At 34.0% G+C, this 22,175-nt stretch overlaps 1 protein-coding gene across 2 annotated transcripts in view; it reads right to left on the bottom strand.

The window, feature by feature from the left end:
• The window catches only part of Zbbx (zinc finger B-box domain containing), a 131,573-nt gene that overhangs the window by 84,910 nt on the left and 24,488 nt on the right, over positions 1 to 22,175 (bottom strand). For both annotated transcript variants that reach the window (XM_040270036.2, XM_005332523.3), the window contains exons 6-7: positions 21,554 to 21,663; positions 13,002 to 13,097 (exon numbers count right to left, since the gene is read on the bottom strand). In XM_040270036.2, the coding sequence (XP_040125970.2) occupies positions 13,002 to 13,097; positions 21,554 to 21,663 (206 nt within the window). The remainder of the gene's footprint in view (positions 1 to 13,001; positions 13,098 to 21,553; positions 21,664 to 22,175) is intronic.

Raw genomic sequence — 22,175 nt, forward strand, 5'->3', positions numbered from 1 at the left:
AGCCTCCAAAACCATGAGCTGAGTAATTTTTTTTTTTAAAGAAAGAGTGAGAGAGAGGGAGAGAGTGGGAGAGAGAGAGAGAATTTTAATATTTATTTATTTATTTTTTTAGTATTTGGCGGACACAACATCTTAGTTTTGTATGTGGTGCTGAGGATCGAACCCGGGCCGCACGCATACTAGGCAAGCGCGCTACCACTTGAGCCACATCCCCAGCCCCAAGTAAATTTTTATTCTTTACAAATTATCCAGTCAATGGAATTAAGTTATAGTAAAAGAAAATAAAGACCAGACTGCCTCTAGGAGGGATATGATGTAAGAAGCAGCAGGCAGTTCCCTCTGGGAAAGGGAGATTCCTGGGAAGGTCTTCAATGGTAGCCCATCAGCAGACAATGCTCTGGCAGCAGAGGAGTGAGGACTCATGTACTTGAGGCCCTGGGGTCTGCTGTCAATTCTACAGATGCATATACATAGCATTTATTTATTTATTTATTTATTTATTTATTTATTTATTTGTTACTATATATATTTTTTTTAAAACCGGTCCTGGTAAGATCATCCAGGTAATTATGATATTATCCCAAATGACTAGTGATGATCTGAAAATCCTGGGTTGTTCTTAATATTAACAAGATACTAATAATGTGATACCTAAAAGCTAACATTGGTCATTGCCAATTTAAAAAAATCTATAAAGTTACCATGTGTAAACTGTATTCTGACATTAACTGAGGCTGAGTCCAGTAATTACATTCCTACAAGTTTGCTCAATATACATTCCCAATTATAATCATATTTATACAGCAATTCCTTTGAGAAAAAAAGGCTGATACCCGAAAACATGGGAATTTGACCTTGATTTTCTCTCTCATTACTAATCATCCCCCTTTTCAAGGTTTCTTTATCCAGTTAAGAACATCTTCATTTCAATTAAGAAAAGATTCCACAATCTACTAATGATTTACCAACCTAACCTCCCTTGTGCATACCACACTTTTCACAATAGAATGCCTTTTGTTTGTTTTCCCCAATCTTCTTTTCCCTCTGATTAACTTTGTCTCTTCTGTATGATTATATGTTGTTAGAAGGAAATAGGATTGCTTCACATATTAAGAACTTATTTATCATCTGGGAAAAAAAATCTTCATCTCAACCCTCAGTGTTGACGATTTTCTAAATACAGAAGTTAATTTTTTTACTAAGTAATTCCTCTCATGCATCTATGCTTTGTTTTGCAGATAATTAACTATTTAACAGAGGTTGGAGAAGGCAAATAAACTTGAAATGCTCTGAATCACTGCCAAGTACAAATCAATCATAAGTCAAAAGAAACACCCTTTGAAATTATAGTGTGAGTCAACATGGATATAGTAACTGTTTGCTTTCAATTTTTCAGGGATTTATCTCTTAAGTAAAACAAGATATGCTGGTACCAAAAAAAAAAAAAAGGTCCGTAGTGACTGAATTGCAAGACTAACTGGGACATAGAATAGTAGCTGAAATGGTTTGCAGGTTTGCAACTATCAAATTTAGCTACATTTTATAATAACTAGAAGTGGCATCATAGGTTAAAGAAGTATAACAGCCGTTGGCCTAGAAAACTTGCTTTTTATTCAGTAATACTTACTATACACCCATAAGATAGCTGCCTTGACTTCTTAAATTATGTAAGATTTCAGAAGTCAACAAAGCCTTGTGACTTTAATAGTTACCAAAATGGTGAAAACCACAAATACAGTATCACTGGCCAAAAGAGAGCTAGGCTGAAATAGATGGCCCCTTGTTGACTAGCCAAGTGGCTCTCAAGGCCAAGGCAGGTAGTGGGTAGGGAGATAACAGAAACAAGGGGATAATAAAGGCAAGGTGACTGAAAAAAACTACAAGGCTAAATGACAAACAGTAACAGGAGGAGAAGGACAGAAAGCCAAAGGGACAACGGAAACCAAGATGTGATGGCAGGGACCAAGCAAGGCCACGACATTAAACAACAGGGAAGCACTAACCAGAACAGTGACCTTTTTAGGGGGGATGTTGGGTTATACAATTGATATCAGCTAGTTGAGACCTCTTCTTATTAACTGTTATAATCACAGGAAGTCAAAATCATGGGCATGGCTAACTAATAAAGAGTAGAACTGTATTTACGGTACTTTGTCTACTAAGATGAGAGTATGTCAAACATTTTGAAATAATTTTTTCAAAAAACAAATTTCATTCATTCAACATTACCTGTATTTGAGGAATACATGATTTAATATATAAACGTGTACATATAATAGATATATTTATAGTGCAATGAATACTGTTGCAAATCGTGTCAACATGCTCATTACCTCATATAGTTAACACTCTTATGTTTTCTTGTAGTAACAGCAACAATATACATATAGTGGAATATCATTCAGCGTAAAAAGGAGATAATGTAATTCTCAACAACAGGGATAAACCTAGAGGACATTATGCAAGTGAAATAAGCCAGGCACAGACAGAAAAATACTGCCTGATTTCACTAACATGTGGAATCTTAAAAAAATAACTTATTGATTTGTATCTTTGTTTCTTGAATAGACAAACTTACTTAAATTATCTGGAAAATATTGTCTCCTTCAAAGTCCTTCATTCCCTAGCTATCTTAGTGGGTGAAATATGGTTATATAAAAACAGAGTAAGAGCAACGTAGGTTTAGTTTCTGGTACAAGTGGTCTGTGCATGTTTTGCCAAGTACCAATAACACCATTCCACTTTCCTAGTAGAAAATGTACTTCCCATGACTTGCCCAAAGAGAGTATTGTCCACTAAGAGGAGGGCAATATAAAAAAGCAACACAAACATCAAAGAGACATATTTTAAAATTCTTACTTAATGTTTATATATATATATGCATTATGTATATATATGTATATATGTCTGTATGATTTATATAATGTTATGTACATATATATAACATTAAGTAAGAGAAGAACCCCTATATTTGGAGAAACCTGTCCAGAATCCACGTAGGCTATATGCTCATTGAGTTGTATACTTATGTAATTCATTCATACTAACTTTTAGAGATGAATGTTTGTTCTATAATCTGAGATTCACTGGGAACTTAAAGATCATCTTACTATTTGTGGCTTGCCAACCTTTCCTCTTCTGCAATCAAAATGAGGAAATGTGATGCTGACAGAATCACAAGTGTTCTTACCACAAAATTTTAAAAAAAGAAAGAAAAAGAAATTGGTGGTGTGAAGTGATTGATATGCTCATTAGCTTGCCTTTGAAGATTGTTTCACAAAGTATATGTATATCAAAACATGATACTGCATACCTGCACACCAATTGTATATAATTGGTATCTGTCAATTATTGCTCAATAAAGAGAGCAAAAATAGTCTACAGGTTGCTACAAACATTCTGCAAAGACACTACCTAACCCAAAGAAACTTTATGGAGGAAAGAATATTTTTAATTACATATTTTAATTACATAGCAAATGACACTTAAACACATTTAGGAAACATTTTCTCACTTTTCCAGTCAATTTTATGTTTAGAATTGTATAAGATTGTAATATACAACATCCCATTTTAGTGATGCTAATATAAAAGAGAAAAATGTTCAAAAATATTTAGAAAGCATCCTCTATGCCATGTTGCTTTTAGTAAGTGTTGTATGACTCATACTATATCTACATCTGGATAACAGTAAGCAATATCACAGCAAAGTCCAGTTGTATGTGTGACCAGGTGAGCAAAGAGAAAGGAAAGGGAGGAAGAAGACAAGGGAAAGGAGAATCAAACTCAGATATATTCTGAAGCTCAAATCCTGAAGTTAAGGGAATGAGCCAGTTCTCATTATTTCTTTTTTTTTTTTTTCATTTTTTTAGTGATTGTTCAAAACATTACCGAGCTCATGATATATCATCTTTCATACATTTGACTCAGTTGGGTTTTGAACTCCCCAAATACAAATTGCAGACTCACTTCTGTTACATACTCACATATTTACATAATGGCATATTAGTGACTGTTGTATTCTGCTACCTTTCCTATCCCCTACTATCCCCCCTCCCCTCCCCTCCCCTCCCATCGTCCCTCTCTACCTCCTCTGCTGTTGTTCAATTATTTCTTAATCTTCCATACAAGCAAGCACAATACTTCAATTTACTAGTGGTAACTCAGAAAATGTGCTGAATAAATATATTGTTAAATGAAAAATTCCCAGTAAAATCATACAGTGGAGTACTCATACTATTTACCTTCAAAGCTGAGGGCATTTAGTTAAATTATATATTATTTATATATTAGACTCGCTTTTTTAATTAGTAAGTTGCATTTGTGTTTTAATTTTAAGGTTTTAATTTTTCTCTACTGAACTTTTATGAAATTAACACATATAAATTGTGCAAATTAACAGATTTCATTGTGAAGTTTCCATATATGTATATATCATGCATCAGTCATGTTCACCATGGCTTCTACCCTCCCATGTCTTCCCATCTCCCCCACCTTCTCCCAGTCCTCTTCCTGTTTACTAATAGTCCCTCTTCTACTTTCAGGTCTCATTTTTAATTTTTATGGTTTTAGTTGTCACATATGAGAGAAAACATATGTGATATTTGTTTTTTTTCCCAGGTCTGGTTTATTTTGCTTAGTTCTCTCCATCCTGCAAATGACATGATTTGGTTCTTTGATTCTTATATGTATTAAAATTTCTAATACATATAAATGATGAGAGTAGGCACCCTGGCTTTCAGTATTAGATATGGGTTTGTCTCATATAGTCTTTTTGTTGTTGTTGTTGTTGAGGTATGATCCTTCTGTAACTAATTTTATCACAATTTTTATCATGAAGGGATGTGGAATATCACCCAAAGCTTGTTCTGTATCCACTGCAGTGTTCACAAGTTTTTTATTCTTGATATTATTTGTGTGCTATATTTATTGATTTTTTTGTAGGTTGAACCATCTTTACTTGCCTGGAGTGAAACCAATTTGATCATGGCATATGCTCCTTAATGTGCTATTGAATTTGATTTCCAAGTATTTTATTGAGGTTGGTTTGTTTTTCAGTACTGATAAATGCAAGGATTCATGCATGTAAAGCAAGCACTATATTCATAGAGTGATGTAGCCCTTTTCATTAATTTTTAACTTTGAGACACAGTCTGATTAAGTAGCCCATGCTGGCCTCAATTTTGTAATCCTTCTACTTCAGTTTCCCAAGTATTTTGGATTATAGGTATGTACCAATAGCCAAGATATTGAGGAATTTTGTATCTAAGTTTACCAGGGATATTGATCTGTAGTTGTGATTTTGGTTGCAGGCTAATACTAGTTTCATAGGAATGGCTTTAAAAGGCTTTCTTCCCTTTCTGTTTCATAGGATAGACTGGTGAGCTTGCTGTTAGTTCTTTGGAAGTCCAGGGAAATCCTGGCATTTTCTTTGCTGAGAGATTTTCATTATTAATTCTGTCTCATTTCTGGCTATTGGTGGATTTGTTGTTGTTGTTGTTGTTGTTGTTTTTTTAATTCTCTTGGTTCAGTTTTGGTAGGTCATACATGTCCAGAAATTTGCCCATTTCTTTTAGATTTTCCAATCTATTGGAAATATAGTTTTTCAAAATATTATCTAATGATTTTTTGAATTTCAATGGCATCTATCTATTGCAATATCTCATTCTTCAGCTTTGATTTAAACTTTTATTTTCCCTCTTTCTTTTGGTTATGTAAGCTGAAAGTTTGTCAATTTTGTTTATCTTTTCAAAGAACCAACTCTTTCATTGATTCTCTTGCATTGTTCTTTTAGTCCCCATTTGATTTTATGCTCTGATCTTTGTTATCTCTTTCCATCTACTACTTTGGGTTTAATTTGTTCTTCTTTTGCTAAGACCTTGAGATGCATTATTAAGCTGTTTATTTAAAATCATTCTGCCTTGTAATGCAAAAAACAACAAAGTACATGTATAAAGACATGAATTGGTGTGAACATACTTTATATACAAAGATATGAAAAATCATGCTCTATATGTGTAATAAGAATTGTAATGCATTCTGCTGTCATGTATTTAAAATAATAAAATCAATCAAATGTTTAAAAGAAGAAGAAGAAACCATGCCTGTCCACCATCCTCCCGAGTGCCTGGCACAGGATGCCATACCTGAGGCACAGGTTGAACTCAGTGTGTATTTTCTGATGAATAAATGATATATCTGGCAGATGATCCTAAAAAAAATAAAATAAAATCATCTGCCTTTATTTACTTATTGTTTGGTTTTGGGTTTTTGTTTTTGTTTTAATGTGAGCATTCATTTCGAGAAACCTCCCTCTCATAACTGCTTTTGCTCTAAACCACAGGTTTCATTCAGTATGTTGAGATTCCATTTTCATTTGATTTTAGAAATTTCTGAATTTCCTCTCTGGTTTCTTCAATGACACACTGTTTGCTCAAAATGCATGTTGTTCAATCTCTATATGATTGCAGAATTTCTGTACTTTTCTCTTGCTGTTGACTTCTCACTTCATTCTCTTTTGATATGATTAAATAAGACATTATTTATATTTTTTGAATTTGTTAAAAACTTGTTATACAGCCTAATATATAATATCATTTGGAAGAAGTTCCATATGTTGATTTTTTAAAAAAGGATTATTCTGGATCATTTGAATTAAATAATCTGTAGATTTCTATTAAGTCCATTTGATCTATAGTACAAATTAATTCTGATGTTTGTTTGTTGACTTTTTTTTTTTTTTGGCCTGGATGACCTATCTATTGACAAAAGAGGCATACGGAGGGCTGGGGCTGGGGCTCAGCAGTAGCACACTTGCCTGGCATATGTAAGGCATTGGGTTCAATTCTCAGCACCATATATAAAAAAATAAAATAAAGGTTTATCAACAACTGAAAAATATATTTTAAAAAGTGGTGTATTGAAGTCATTCAAAATTACTATATATACAGTTCTATCTCTCTTTATGTCAAGTAGTACTCATTACAGAAAATTGGGTGCTCTGACATTCATTGTATATAGATAGTCATTAAATATCTCTTGACCAATTGTTCTCACAATTGGTATGTAGTCACCTTTGCCTCCTGATTTTTTCATAAAGTCTATTTTGCCAGTGCATTTGTTTTATTTTCTTGAAATATCATTTACATCATTTCACTTTCAATCTGCATTTGTCTTTGCAGTTGAGGTGAACTTGCATGCTTCATGTTATGCTTTAGATATGAGATGTCCACCAAAAACTTACATGTGAGACAATGGAAGAATGTTCAGAGATGAAATTATTAGATTATGAACATTTTAACCTAATTAGTGGATCAACCAACGGATATCAACTGATATAATAAATATGGACTATACTAGGTGGTAAACACAGGGAGGTAAAATGTGGCTGGGGGGAATAGGTCACTGGGGGATGCCTTTGGGGTTTATATTTTGTCCCTGCTGAGTGGAGCTCTCTGTTTCCCAGTTGCCATGTTCTGAGCTGATTGCTTCCCTTTTTTCCCCACCTTGTTCTCTATTTATTTTTACTTCTTACATACATGACAATAGTGGAATGCATTACAATCATAATTATCCATTCACATCACAATTTTTCGAAACTCTATATATAAAGTATGTTCACGCCAAATTATGCCATTATACATGAGCTCTCTTTTTTTGAATTACAATTCTTAATACACCTTTATATTACAATTCATCATATATCTGTTTGTATATAAGGTATGTTGACACCAAATTCACATCTTCATACATGTATTTTGTATAATGATGAGGATCTCCTTCCACCATCCATGCTATTCCCCTTCTCCCTGCCTTTCTCTCCCACCCCTATCCCCTATCTAGAGGTAATCTTCCAATACTCCCACCATGAGGTTCTGCCTCATCTCAGACCCAGTGGGGTCAGTTAATCATGGACTCAACCTCCAAAACCTTGAGCCAAAATAAACTTTTCCTTCTCTGAGTTGCTCTTGTTGGGTATTTTAATCACAATGATGAAAAAAGTAACTAAGACACAGCATATTGTTGGTTCTTGTTTTTTTAAACCCATTGTGGCTGTTTTATCCAATCAACCTCTTTTAATTGGTAAATTAAGATGATTTACATTCAGGAGTATTATGGAAAGGTGTGGACTTCTGAGCACTTGACCAATTTTTTTTCTGATTATTTTGAATATTCTATATATGTTTCTCTCTTATTCATCTTTTATATTTGATGACTGACTATATTAGTAATGTTTGCTTCTCTCCTATATTCCATTTGCATGTCCATTGTTTTAGTGAGATTTATTCGTTCTCATGCTGTCATGATTATGTACATTATTTTTCCCCCCTTATCAGTGTGTAGAGTTCACTATGGTATCTTCTGAAATACTGAGTTAGTGGTCATGAATTCCCTTAATTTATGCTTACCTTGGAAGGTCCTTATTTCTGAAGGGTAATATTGCTGGATATATTACTCTTGGTTTGCAACTATTTTCTTTTAAGACATGAAATACATTTTCTATGTCCTTCCTGCCTTTAGGGTTTCTTCTAAGAAATCTGTTTTTAATCTAATGGTCTTGCTTTTAAATGTGATTTGGTCCTCTTGTACCTTTTAATATTTTTTCTTTGTCCTATACTTTTAGCAATTTAGCTATAATATGTCATGGGCAGGTTATTTTCTGGTCATCTCTTTCAGAGTTCTTGATGCCCAGATCTTTCTTAAAATTTGGGAAGTATTCTACTATTATTTCACTGCAGGTTATCTCTTCCTCAGCCTGTGGCTCTTCTCCCTCCAGTATGCTAATAGAGCAGATCTTTGGCTTTAGTGGTGCTCAGATATCTTGAGTGCTCTCTTTATTCTTGTTTTTATTCTTTATTGCTATCTGAATGCAAATTTAGTGTCCAGTAGTTTTCAAGCTCCACTATTCCTTTGATTGATTTAGTCCATTGTTGGGGCTTTCAACTGAGTTTGTTTGTTTTTTAAATCTGACTTGAGTTTTTCATTTCCAAGACTTCCAATTTCTTTTTTCAAAATTTCTATTGAAATGCTCATTCACATTCTACACTGTCTTTCTTAGTTCATTCAGCTGTTGGTTTTTCTTCTCTTGGATTTCATTGAGCTTTTCCAAAATCATTATTTGAATTCTTTATCCAGCATTTCATCCACTTTAGTACCTCTGAAATCTGTTACTATGGTGTTATTTAACTTTAGGACATGTCATTTTAATGCTGTTTTTTTCATATTTTTTAGATCTTATGTTGAAATTTGTGTATCTGTTGGTATGGCTATCTCTTCCACCTTTATGCGAGGATCCTCTTGGTAAGCAATGTTCTCTTGATAAAGTGTCTTTGGGAATCAGTTTTCTGTGGTGTAGTTTTGAGTTTTATTCCAATTGGACTTCATAATACAGTCTCCATATGGTTTCTGAGGCTGTATTTAGAATCTTTTGGCATAATATATACAATGTCAGGGTATGAGGAGCCTCCTTTTTCTGTCAGTCTCACAAGAGAGAGTCCTTCTGCTAATTCAGGCAGGTGTGGTATAGGCAGTGGAATAAGTGGGGGTGAACTTGTTTTTGATACTCTGGTCGATGGGAGTGGAAGCACCTAGCAGGTGATAGGGGTTTCTCAGATACATTCGATACTGATTGAGTTACTTGAAACAGTTCTGGTACTGGCTTTTCCAGTCATGATGAAGGTCCTGGATCTTTTATTCTCTGTACAGACACTAGTGCCCTGGTGTTTCATGGGGAGATGCAGAGTCCAGGGTCACAGCTCCCCTCTGTGGCACTTATCTCTAGTCTTTTAAAAAATGTGCAATCTAATAGGGTGAAACAGTTACCAATGCTGAGGATCTTCATAAGTTCAGTGTCCAGACAGTTTTTGTGTTACATTTCTGTTATTGCTATGGGGATGAGTGTCCAGGAGCAAGCCATAAGATTCCACTTGTTATGCCTGGTTGGGGATAGGTCATTGGCTGGGAATGTCCCCCTCCCCAACACACACACATCTTTTCTTTGAGTTGAAGTATCACCAAGTTTTGAGCAGGACTAGGTTGTGCCTGCAACAAAGTGCACTTCCTCTCAGTTGAGCCAGGATTGTAGTTCAGTGGCAGACTGAACTACAATGGGTCCAAAGTCCCAGACTCAATTCCCAGCACCACAAAGAAGAAAATAAATAAAAAGCAACAGAAAAACAAATAGAAAAGACAAGGGAAAATGTGATGTAGAATAAAATAAATTTAAAATGATAATAGAAACAATTTGTTAAAAGGAAAAAAGAAAAAATAATAATTAAAATTTTCCAAGAAAAAAAAAGAGAGAAATGGAAAACAGATGAGAAACTGAAATAGGAATAAAGAATAAAAGGGGAAGAAAAATAATGAAGGAGTAAAAAATTTTTTAAAAAGCTATAGAGATAGAAAAAGAGACACAACAAGCAAACTAACAACAACAACTTCAACAACAAGAATAAAAATATTAATAGAAAACAAAAACTTCCTCTCCATCCAGGTACTTGAAAGGACCCTCAGCACCTATGCAGATCAAAGCTTCTCTCTCAGTCTTCTTGGGCTGTGCATTCATTCCATTCATTCCATAGACAGAGCGAAATTTGGGAGTTATTCATCCCCCTTTTCTTTCTTGCCTGTTGACTAGCAGAAGTGATTTGTAGCTGAACCAGTTGCAATTCCTCTCAGCTGCTCTGCTTCCTGGAATGAGCTAACTTAGAGGGTGAAACTCCCCCAATAAAGATTCCTTCTGGAACTTTTTGAGCTGCACACTCCTGGGGTGGGAAAAATGCCAATATCACAGTATGTCAGTGGTCCAGTGGAAGGCTGAACTCACCTAGCAAAAACTCTGGGGGTTTTAGAGCTGCAGTCTTCAAGGGCAAGTTTAACATCAGTGCTGCAGCTTTTGTCAACTGTCTTGGAATGAGGAATCCCCCTAGGATTCTCTCCAGAACTTTGTGGGCTGCTTTCTCTGAAAGTGAGGCCAGCACTGGCTCTGCAGCAAATCTCTCACCAACCCCAACAGCCAAGGAAATGGCAAAAGAACTGCACTGGGAGAAGGAAAGGTGGGACCTGCAAGATTCACTTTGCATGACTGGTGCTACCAGACTTGGTTCCCTCAGAAAAATCACACAAGACTGTTCACACCCCCAGGCTCTTGACAGCAGGATGCCCAAACTGCTGATTTTAAAAGAAAGTGCCTTCCATTCCCCCTCATTTTTCATCACATAGGATTCTCAGTTGGTCTAAGTTACAGTCCCTCCTCCAGGGCAAACTGACTCTTAGAGTGGCCACCTGCTGAGCCACATATTGCCACAAGTTGCTGGGGAGGGGGCAGATGGCGGGAGATAGGAAAATTCAGGGAACTCTTGAACCTCAGGGCTATAACTCACACAATAAGACCCTTCTCCAGATGACTGCCAGTTATAGCATTGTGAGAATATATCAGGAAGTACTGAAACTCTCTCCAGAGCCAGCTCACCATGCAAACTCTGTTTATTCTTCTGTAGGATGGCAAATTCTGTGCTAGAGGGAGAACCTCACTTACACACCCCACCCCCACAGATGACGGGTGCCTTCCCTCCAGCTGGATGCTTGGTTTCTCCCACGCTTCCACTATCCAAAAACTCTGGTTGTCTCCAAGTCTCTGTCTCTTGACTATTACATTCCAGCACTCTCCCATGGACATCCACCCTTTCAAGCAGTTATACTTCTATTGCTTTGATTTTAACTTGTGAAGACATGTTGCCTCTAATCCTCCACTTTGAATCTTAATGACTCACTTTTATAGAGAATAATATGATATAATTATAATATACTGAGGGAGAGAAGAATCAGGTTAGTTTTTGTTCTCCCTCGATTACTTTTGTTTGAGAATTCTAAACACTGGTTATTCAAAAATAACTGACTTTGATAAATGTAAGTTAGGTCTACTTGATAATTTGTGATAATCATAACTTGGGTCACAGCATTTTGAGAGTTACCAATATTTATATTGACGTAACATGTAAAAATTGAAACCTTAACAGTAATGTTTTAAAATATAGATCTGATCACCTCCTTCCCTTTGTCTACAAGATGTTAAAATTCTTAAACCATTACATGAGGTCTTTGGTTCTCATTTTTATGTTCAGGTCCTTCGGAACAAAATGCTATCAATGTTAACCATATAATGTAACTGCCTAGCACATATCTTATTTTCTAGAGGGCATTTATTAATATGCATTAAATAAGTTACTGTAAATTGAATTAAATCGATAACAAATTCATGCATTATTATATACAACTAGTATGATGTCATGTATGTATCTGACCATATTTATTGTTTAAGTAATTTGAATTTTAAAGCCATTTGACAGGGCTTCTGTTGAGGCATTTTAAACAGTAAAGATTAAAAATAAGGGACAATGATTATACACATATACATTCATTTAGCTTTCATATATTCATATAAATAAACATGAATATAATATTAATAAATATACTAACATATTAATAAAAATTTATTTACATATAAATGTTTATATAAATTAAAATTTCCAATATGTTGAAGGAAATGTAGAAACCTGAGAGCTGAATTTATCTAAATAATTATAAGCGAGAACAAATAAAAATTTTTAAATAAATATGAAAAGAAAACGTAAGAGATTTCTACTCATAAACTAGCTACAATTAGTACTTAAAATAAACTATGTGTTCATTTAAAACTACAATAGGTAAAAATATTGTCTAATTTAAAATGTCAAGTTCATGGACTGAATGCATAATCTAAAGATTCCAATCAAGCTAAGTGTTTCAGGAACTATATTAAAACACAGTTTAAATAGCAAAATAGAATCTAGATTAGTGTTCAGTAAAATAATTTTAAGATATATGTCAAGATTGCCTGTACATAATACAATTTTAGAAATTAAGGTAAATCATTCTGAGTTCTAATTTAAACATGTTTTAAATGTCTTTACATTGAAACATTTTATAAATACATTGCAAGTAAAGCATTAGAAAAAGTCATACCTGCAAAAGTGTTGTTCTGTGGAGCTTCAGTGCCCCCTTCTGGTGGATTTTAGCAAAGCATCCTGAACAATAATCTTCACCACATTCAAGGCATACCTTAAAATATATACATGTATTAAAAACCCATACAATCTTATTATAGTAGGATTTGAGAAAATGCTTGAATAAAGAAATCACTGTTCTCACACTATTCCTCAAATTACATACTTACATGTCATCTGAATTGAGAAGCCCGCTCCCCCACCAAAAAGATAAATCTTAATATTTAACCATTTAAAGAAAACTAGCTGTAAATGCTAATAATTTTCATGCCAAAATTAATTTTAATAGTTTTAATTTAGGTTTTAAGTCTATATGTTAAGGTGTATGTGCGTGTAGGCTTTTTTCTGAATAAATCACAAAAGAGCTAGTAGTCTAAGATAAAACTTCTTGACATGATTAAAAAATATCGCCACATCAAATCTTTTTCATTTTTTGACTTTTTCTTCTGTGTTTATATAAGCATGGCATAATTAGTTTCAAACAATCTGTATACTATTCCCCTCAAAAATCCCCATATTCTCCATGAAAGGTAGTAGTGATTCTCAAAATAAATATTTGAAAATGTTCTTAGAAGATTCCCCAAAGCAAAGAATAATAAGGGGAAAAGAACATGAATGAAACAGCACCATAATGTTAAAAATTTTTTGATATTTAAAATGTAATGTGTAGTATGTATAGATACATCCAACAATGTAATATACCTGTAGCTATGGTGGCCCCAAACAAGACTGAAAGTAATGAGAAAAGCAAACAGATTTTTTTTTTCCATAAATGCAATTACTATGGTGCAGTTGTAGTGCTGCTTGGACATAAGTAACAACATGATAAACAGAAGTGCACATGGCTAAGGTCCCTCATAAACTAATAGCACAAAAGATAGCATGAAAGCTTGGGAGAGGGGTTCAGGAAGTCTATGTGAAGGAGCTAGTGCTTCTTTGAGCCCTAAGAATGTCCAGTACCCTCCACCCTACTTCTCTCTCAAGGAACAGTAAGTATTAAAGCATCTGGATTAGGCTAGCAAGTCAGTATCTTTCCCTGGTCAATAGCAGACTGAAGGGTGCAATTATACATCTCCAACTGTAATGTGCACAAAAAAACACCTGGGATTTTGTGACAGTACAGGCTCTGGTTCCATAGGTTTAGAGTAAGACCTGAGATTCTGTGTTCTAGCAAGTTCCAGATGCTCCTGCTGCTGCTGGGAGCCCACACATTGAGTAACAAAGTACTAGGAGATGCATATGACAAAGAAAAGTAAGCTAAACCCTATGATAATCCCAACAGGAGATTTCTAAGTCCCCTTATGATGACATGCTTATATGTAATAATATAGCCAGGTTTATTTAATATAAAATTATTAGGACAACCCCTCTCCAAACAAAAGGTTAAAGGTAGAAAAAATTCTATATAACTAAAATGAAACTTTCAAGGGTTGAAAGGGGAAGCTACAGTTAAATAACAATAATTATCCATAACTTTTAATGGGCACTTACTGTTCTAGGAGCTTCAGATGTTCAAAAACAATTAATTCTCACAACAACTCTAATGAATCTCCATTATGAAGAAAAGGTGACAGAGGAACAGTGATTGGAACTTTCCCTCAGTCATGTAAACTAACATAGGTAGAGCCAGAATTTCACCCTCAATATCCAGCTTAAAGCTCAAGTTCTTAAATATGATACTCATTAATAACAGTTTAGCCAATCACTGACCATTAATTTCAGTACTATCTTACTGAAAAAACTTGATAAAATCTGCAATCAAATAAATCTGTATTTCAAATGACTGTATGGTCTGGTATTTATCAAAGTCCTTAATGCATTTTTTTCAAATGTGATTAGCTGTACAGACTGAATTATTATTATTCATTTTCATTGTTTTTTATTAGTGCATCAGAACTAGAGATTTTACTTAATGAAGGAGAAACATAAACACTGTCTCTAGCATGGGGACCAGTCCTACCTTTCTTCTCTTTCTTCAAGAACTACAATCTCTTAGGAAAATGAGGATAAAAAACATGATTATGGGCTGGGGTTGTGGCTCAGCGGTAGAGCGCTCGCCTCACAAGTGCAAGACCCTGGGTTCGATCCTCAACACCACATAAAAATAAATAAGTGAAATAAAGGTATTGTGTCCAAATACAAATAAAAAAATAAATATTTTTTAAAAAACATTATCATAATTCTATCTTTTTAAATACAAAATAAAGTTTAAACTATAATTTCCTTTAAATATATGATAGTATTATGATGTTTCTAAATGTATCCTGCATAATTTTTATTTAATATACCTGTTAATATTTTAATACATTTATCACAAGTAGTTGTAAGTTTCTACAACATAATAATATAGGAATTAAAAATCAGTTTCAGCACATAATTGATTCTAAACTAAGTATTTGTTAACAGACTTTTAATGAAAGTAACCAAACAGATATTTGTAGACTAGAAATCAAATCTAGAATTGCAGAGTAAGCTTATATATATTTTGTTATACAAGCATATTTGGATTTAAATTGGATTAAAATGACCGCCAACTGGAAAATCTTTTCAGGCAGTTTGTGTATCTAGCAGTAACATACTAAAAATATAGATAAGAACTCCATTCCACCACAGATGCTTCTTCGGTGATGGAATACCCAAGTGTGATTTTAACAAATCTCTTGTTGATTTGATGAACAACAGATCTGTTGGGCAAAGCCTTCAGAATCCATTTGAGTTTAATTAAGTGACTCACATTTGCCAAACAAATATATAATTGTAAAACTGTCCACTTTACTCTTGGTGTATAGAAATAGCCTAAAACCATTGGAATTTCTTGTACAGCAAGCAATTTGGAAGTTTGGGATTTTTTTTTTCATTGTCAGTATTTGTGAATAAATCAAATCATAAGAAAATGGGCCAATAATAAAAACACACAATTCATTTTCTCTTCCCTGTGTTTCAGACATAACACTAAACGCTGAACATGCTAACTCATAATCATCAGTAGCTATGTAAAGTGCTGTTATCCCTATCTGGGGGCTTTTACAAACGAGAATACAGAGCTAGAGAGATGAAGTCATTTGCTAAAGAGCCCATAGCTAATGACAGGATTGAGATTTGAACTTCCAAAATGCAAAACCTTATTTAACTCCTATCTCTCATACACGATTTTGCCTGTGTGTATGTGTGTATGCATTTGTGTGTGTGTATTCAGTCATAATGATATGCATAATTATATATGATGATAGAAGCTAATAACATAAGACAACCTCAGAATTTAACACTACTATTCATTATACCAACCTCATATGAATGTGTAGATGGGTTTTTAGCATGGAATATTGTTTTCATTTCAAATTAGAGGAAATTCTTCTTAAAATCTTAAAACATAAAGAGATCCATAAAAAATAATGGGCGCAGCATTACCCTGATACCAAAACTAGACAAGGACACAACAAAAAAAGTAAACTATAGGCCAGTCCTTGATGAATACAGATGTAAACAACATCAACAAAATACTAGCAAGACAATTATAACAACATATTTTAATGAACTAAAAAAAAAAAAAAACCTTAATGAACTCTTTCAAGAATGTTTAGGTCCTAGATCCTGTCTACTATATAAAGCAGTTTTCAGGCCAATCCACTCTTGACAGGGCACACACTGCCACACCCATTTACTCTCTAGTCAAGGCCCCACACCATGTATCCTGTGTGAGATTTCCTTCTTATTACTTTTTCTTTTCTCTAAAAAATATAGATCCTTTATTTTCAGGTCAAGTCTTATATACTTAAGCCATTGCATTCAAGTTTCATAGCCTTTAAGACATTCTCAGCTAGACTAAGAAAAATAGAGAAAAGACTAAAATAAATTAAACCAGAGATGAAAAGGGAGATGTTACAAATAATAATAGCCACACAAAGGATCATCGGAGGTTACTGTCAAAAACCACACATGAAAAGACTGGATAAAAAGAAATAGACAAATTCATGGGTGCATATACTTTACCAAGATTGAATCATGAAGGCATCTAAGACATAAAGAGACCCATAAAAAGTAATGATATTCAATCAGTAGTAAAGAAAAGCCTAGGACCAAGCAGCTGAACTCCTGAGTTTTACCAAACATTTAAAGAACCAATTCTTTTTAAATGAAAAAACAAAGTGAGGAGAAGGAAATTCTTCCAAACTCATTCTATGGGCGCAGCATTACCCTGATACCAAAACTAGACAAGGACACAACAAAAAAAGTAAACTATAGGCCAGTCCTTGATGAATACAGATGTACAATGTCAACAAAATACTAGCAAGACAATTATAACAGCACATTTTAAAAAGTTTGCTCTCCATAGTCAAATGGAATTTGTCTTAGTGATGCAAATATGGTTCAACATATGTAAATAAAAGGCATAATACAACACATCAGAAGGATAACGATCTTCTCAATAGAGGCATAAGATATATTTGATAAAATTCAACATCCCTCCTCCGTGACAAAAAAAATTCTGAACAAATTATGTATAGAAGGAATGTACCTGCATATAATAAAAGCCACATATAATAAGCCAACAGCTAACATCATATCAAATGAGGAGAAGTTGCCATCAAATGAAGAACACATTTTAAAAATGTCATACATATACATAACAGAATACTAGTCAGTCATAAAAAAAGAAATACTGTCCTTTGAAATATCATAGATGGAACTAAGGATCATTATTCTAAGTGGAATAAGCCAGGCAAAGAAGGACTAGTACCACACTATAACATTCATATGTGGAACCTAAAATACTTGATCTTATCAAAGAAGAGAATGTTTGAGAATAGCATAGAGACTAGGAAGAATAGGAGAGAGGTATATATGTGGAGAAGTTCACCAATGAGTACTAAAACATAGTTAGGTAGACTAAGTTTTGGTGTGACATTGCACAGTAAGAGGACTCCAGCTAATGACAATGTACTGGATATTTCAAAAAGCTAAAAGAAAGTACTTGGTATGTTTTTGCTTTAAAAAAAATGAGAAATGCTTGTAAAAATATATATATTTTTACCCTAATTTAAACACTGTAAATATTTACATGTGTAAAAATATCACATCATATCCCATAAATATCTATGATTTTTTGTTTTATATTTTAAATGTTTTGATGTACTTTAATCTATCTTAAAATAAATTTAAGTTTTTAAAAAAGTGCTGGCCATGCACAATGGTGCATGCCTATGATCTCAGTGACTTGGGAGGCAAGGATCACAAGTTCTAGACCAGCCTGGGCAACTTAGCAAAAATCCTCTCAAGATACAAAAGGATGTAATTCCAAGGCACAACACCTGTGGGTTCAATCCCCAGTACAGAAAGAATAGGGGAGGAGGGGAAAAGGAAGGAGATGGAGGAAGAAGAAAAGGAGGAGGGAAATAAAAGAAATGCTCAACAGTGTATCATATTCTCATGAGATACTGACTCACAGCTCCTACATAAATCTTTTTTTAAAATCAACAGCAGACCCCAACATCAACAAGTAAGTCTCCTTTAGCTCTCATGTTTCCAATTGAGAAATACTAGCATTTGTTTATATTTTTACACATTTCTACATAGTTATCTAACTCCTTAAATTATTGCCTAACATCATTATCAAATGAGAAAACACAATGTAATAGTAAGAACATTATAACAGGAGCCAGGACTTTCAGCTTAAGGTTGTTATTAGCTTTTTATTAGATGTAAAGCATTCTAAAACTTTAAACGCAGTTAAAACCGCCATTAAATAAACCTAAGAATAAAACTTTAAATCAGAAATAATTATGTGTAAGTTCTCTGAAACCAAAACATAGTGTAAAAGTACATTATAATACAGCTATAGTCATTGAATTGGTGAAGGGGGAAAGTGCTTCTAATAGTATATAATATTATAAATTGCAAAGGATCCCTATAGTATCCTCAATGTTAACCAAAAGGAAAATACATCCAAATGAAGGGCAAGTCTATATGAGGGGATAGTTGTAAAGAACTGGTCATTTCACAAGTATTTGTTGAGTTCCTATCACACTGCAAGTGTAGTTCCAGGTGGCTGATATCCAGCAGTGAACATAACTAAACCCCTACCATAATAAAATTCATGTAGATGAATTAAGTAGACTTGCAAAACTAGAGACTGAAACTCAGCTTTTGCTCTTATAAAAGGCTGCAGAATAGATAACATGAGTTGATATTTGTGGATTTGAGGAGACTGGGAGAAGAATATTTGTTGGAGAGAAGTCAGGGGTTCAATTTTGAGCCTATTAAAAATCCAAGCATAAATGTTCAGAAAGTAGTTTGAGTCACACATTCAGGAACAAGGTATGGAATAAATGTGTAAATTTGGGAATCGTCAATGTAGAAATGGTCTTTAAAGTCAAGACTTTGGAACAAATTACCTAAAGAATATGAATAGATCAAGGAGAAGTTTGAGAACTGAATCCTATGGCATGTCAACACTAAGACGTCAAGAAGGACACAAAACCTCAGAAAAGATGGAGAATATAAACACCTATAAAATGAAATAAAACCAAGAAAGCCTGGAGTCTCGGGAAGCCATGGGAAGAAAGTCACAGATGAGGAGAATAATACCATGTCAAATATTCCTAGTAAAGTAAGAGCTAAGAATTGAACACAAGAATGTGGAAGTCACTGGAGCACTTGATAGGTACAGTTGGTGGATATGAGCAGACAGTCAAAACTGAATGAAGAGAGTTCCAGAGACAATGGGAATCCAGCAATTATACTTCTAGGTACAGAACCAAAATAAATGAAAGCATTATTTTGAAGAGATATTTGTACACCCATGTTCTTAGTGGCATTACTCATGATTGCCAAAAGCTAGATGCAACCCAAGTACCCATCAGTGAATTAATAAATCAAATATGGTACACACAGAGAGGGGAATGGCTTTCAACCTTAAAAAGAAAGGAAATTCTGAGCCATGCTGCAAAATGGTTGAATCTTCAGGACAATATGCTAAGTTAACAAATGACAGATACTATTTGATTCCGTTACATGAGGAACCCAGAATAGTCAAATTCATACAAACAGAAAGCAAAATGGTATTTATTGGACTGGGGGGATAGGAAAGTGGTGAGCTATTATTGACTAGGAATGGAATTTCAGTTTTGCAAGATGGACATGAACTCTGGGGATAGATGGTGGTGACGACAGCACAACAACAGGCATGTACTTAACAGCACTGAACCTGACACTTATCACAGAGGGGAAATTTTATGATTTATTATCATATATTTTAAATGTTCAAGAAATTGACATTAATGAAGAGCTAGAGAACTATCAAAAAGCACTATTATCTGTACTTTTTTCATTTCATGTCACAAATTTTAAGAGATATTATGTTATTTGAAAGAGAAATAAAAAAACTAATTATATTAGAAATAAAAAAACTATTTATATTTAGCACATAAATATCCATAGCAGCCCTAAACATAAAAGAAAAAAAAAGAAAAAGAAAATAAAACCCCTAAAACCCAAAGGTTATTCAAGATGACAATGGATATATCCATAGCAGCCCTAAACATAAAAGAAAAAGAAAAGAAAAAGAAAATAAAACCCCTAAAACCCAAAGGTTATTCAAGATGACAATGGATGAACAAATACAATGAAAGACTACTTAGCAATATAAATTGAACAAACTACTAATTGGTTTAACAGCATGCATTCATCTCCATGTGGAGCTAAAGAAACCAAGAAATATATATATACATTATATAATTTTATTTACCTAAATTCAGGAACTAACTCTGGGATTAAAAAGCAGAATACTGATTGTCTAGGAATGTATTAGAAAAGGAACGTGGGCACTTTCAGAGGGTTAAGGAAATGTTCTGTAATAAGTTGCCAACAGGCATACATTGGTCTGTCTACATGATAAAAATAAATTATGCCTCATAAAAATAATGAAGAATATAAGGGGAGATATAATGAGAGCAAGAATGGAAAACTTGTTTTTGGCAGGGCGGGTGGGCACCAGGGATTGAACCCAGGGCACTAAACTCTTAGCCACATCCCCAGCCCTTTTCTGTATTTTATTTAGAGATGGGTTTTGCTGAGTTGCTTAGGATCTCACTAAGCTGCTAAGGCTGGCTTTGAACTTTGAATCCTCCTGCCTCCACCTCTCAAACTGTGGGTATTACAGGCATGCACCACCATGCCTGGCAAGAATGGATGATTTTTTAGAAGAGTTTTATTCTAATAGGACACAAAGAAAGATTTGGAGGTCAAAAAAGAATTTTTGTTGTAGGTTTGATGTCAGTTTTGATTTTAGATGGGAGCTACTATAGCATGCTTATGTGTTGCTTAGGCAAAATTTAAGGTGTCCTTAAATAAGAATGAGAGTATACAATTCAGGAAAAAGGAGAACTATTGACCTTATCTGCCAGCATGCACGCTAATGGGAAGAAGGTCCATGGCTACCACAGCAGGTGAAGTTGGGAGGTGTAGAAGGACTCAAGAAAGTTCTATTCCAACTCTTTATAATAATGTACGTACTAGTAGAGCAGATTTGTTCTCACACTGTCCACAAATCTTCCCTTTTATCTTGGGTTTTTCACTTCCAGAGGAATCTTCCATTATATACTTAGCTGGTTGTTTCACTGGTTCTTGAGAAAAAGAAATATCAGGCCAATCACTTTAAAATACATTGTTTAGTTTTCTGATTAATAAAGTAATTAACTGTGCACATTTCTAAATTCTCAAAAAGTACTTAGATATTATCTGTAAGAATAACATGTAGTCAAATATAATGTTAGTTGACTGTAGAGCTCACAGGAGCCCCTGCCTACACCTGTGAGCTCCAGGCTTTATAGATCCACCCATGTCCACTCTGCTTAAAATTCATTGAACTAAACACTCAGAATCGCAGAATACTAAAAAAAAGTGTCCTTAACAGAATTCCTATGACATTTCCCCATTCCTGTGGGTCAAACCAAAGCCCACATGAACAAGTTTCTAAACATGCATAATATTGTACATTTATAATAAATGTTATATTTATATAAACATATTTATAAATAATGTAATATATATACATATATATATATAAATTTAGAATTTATTCTACCAAATTATGTTAACTACTAAAAATTAGTTTATCCTCTAGAAAACATCTTAT

The sequence above is a fragment of the Ictidomys tridecemlineatus genome, chromosome 3 (assembly GCF_052094955.1).
Source record: "Ictidomys tridecemlineatus isolate mIctTri1 chromosome 3, mIctTri1.hap1, whole genome shotgun sequence".
NCBI classification, from domain to species: Eukaryota; Metazoa; Chordata; class Mammalia; order Rodentia; family Sciuridae; genus Ictidomys; species Ictidomys tridecemlineatus.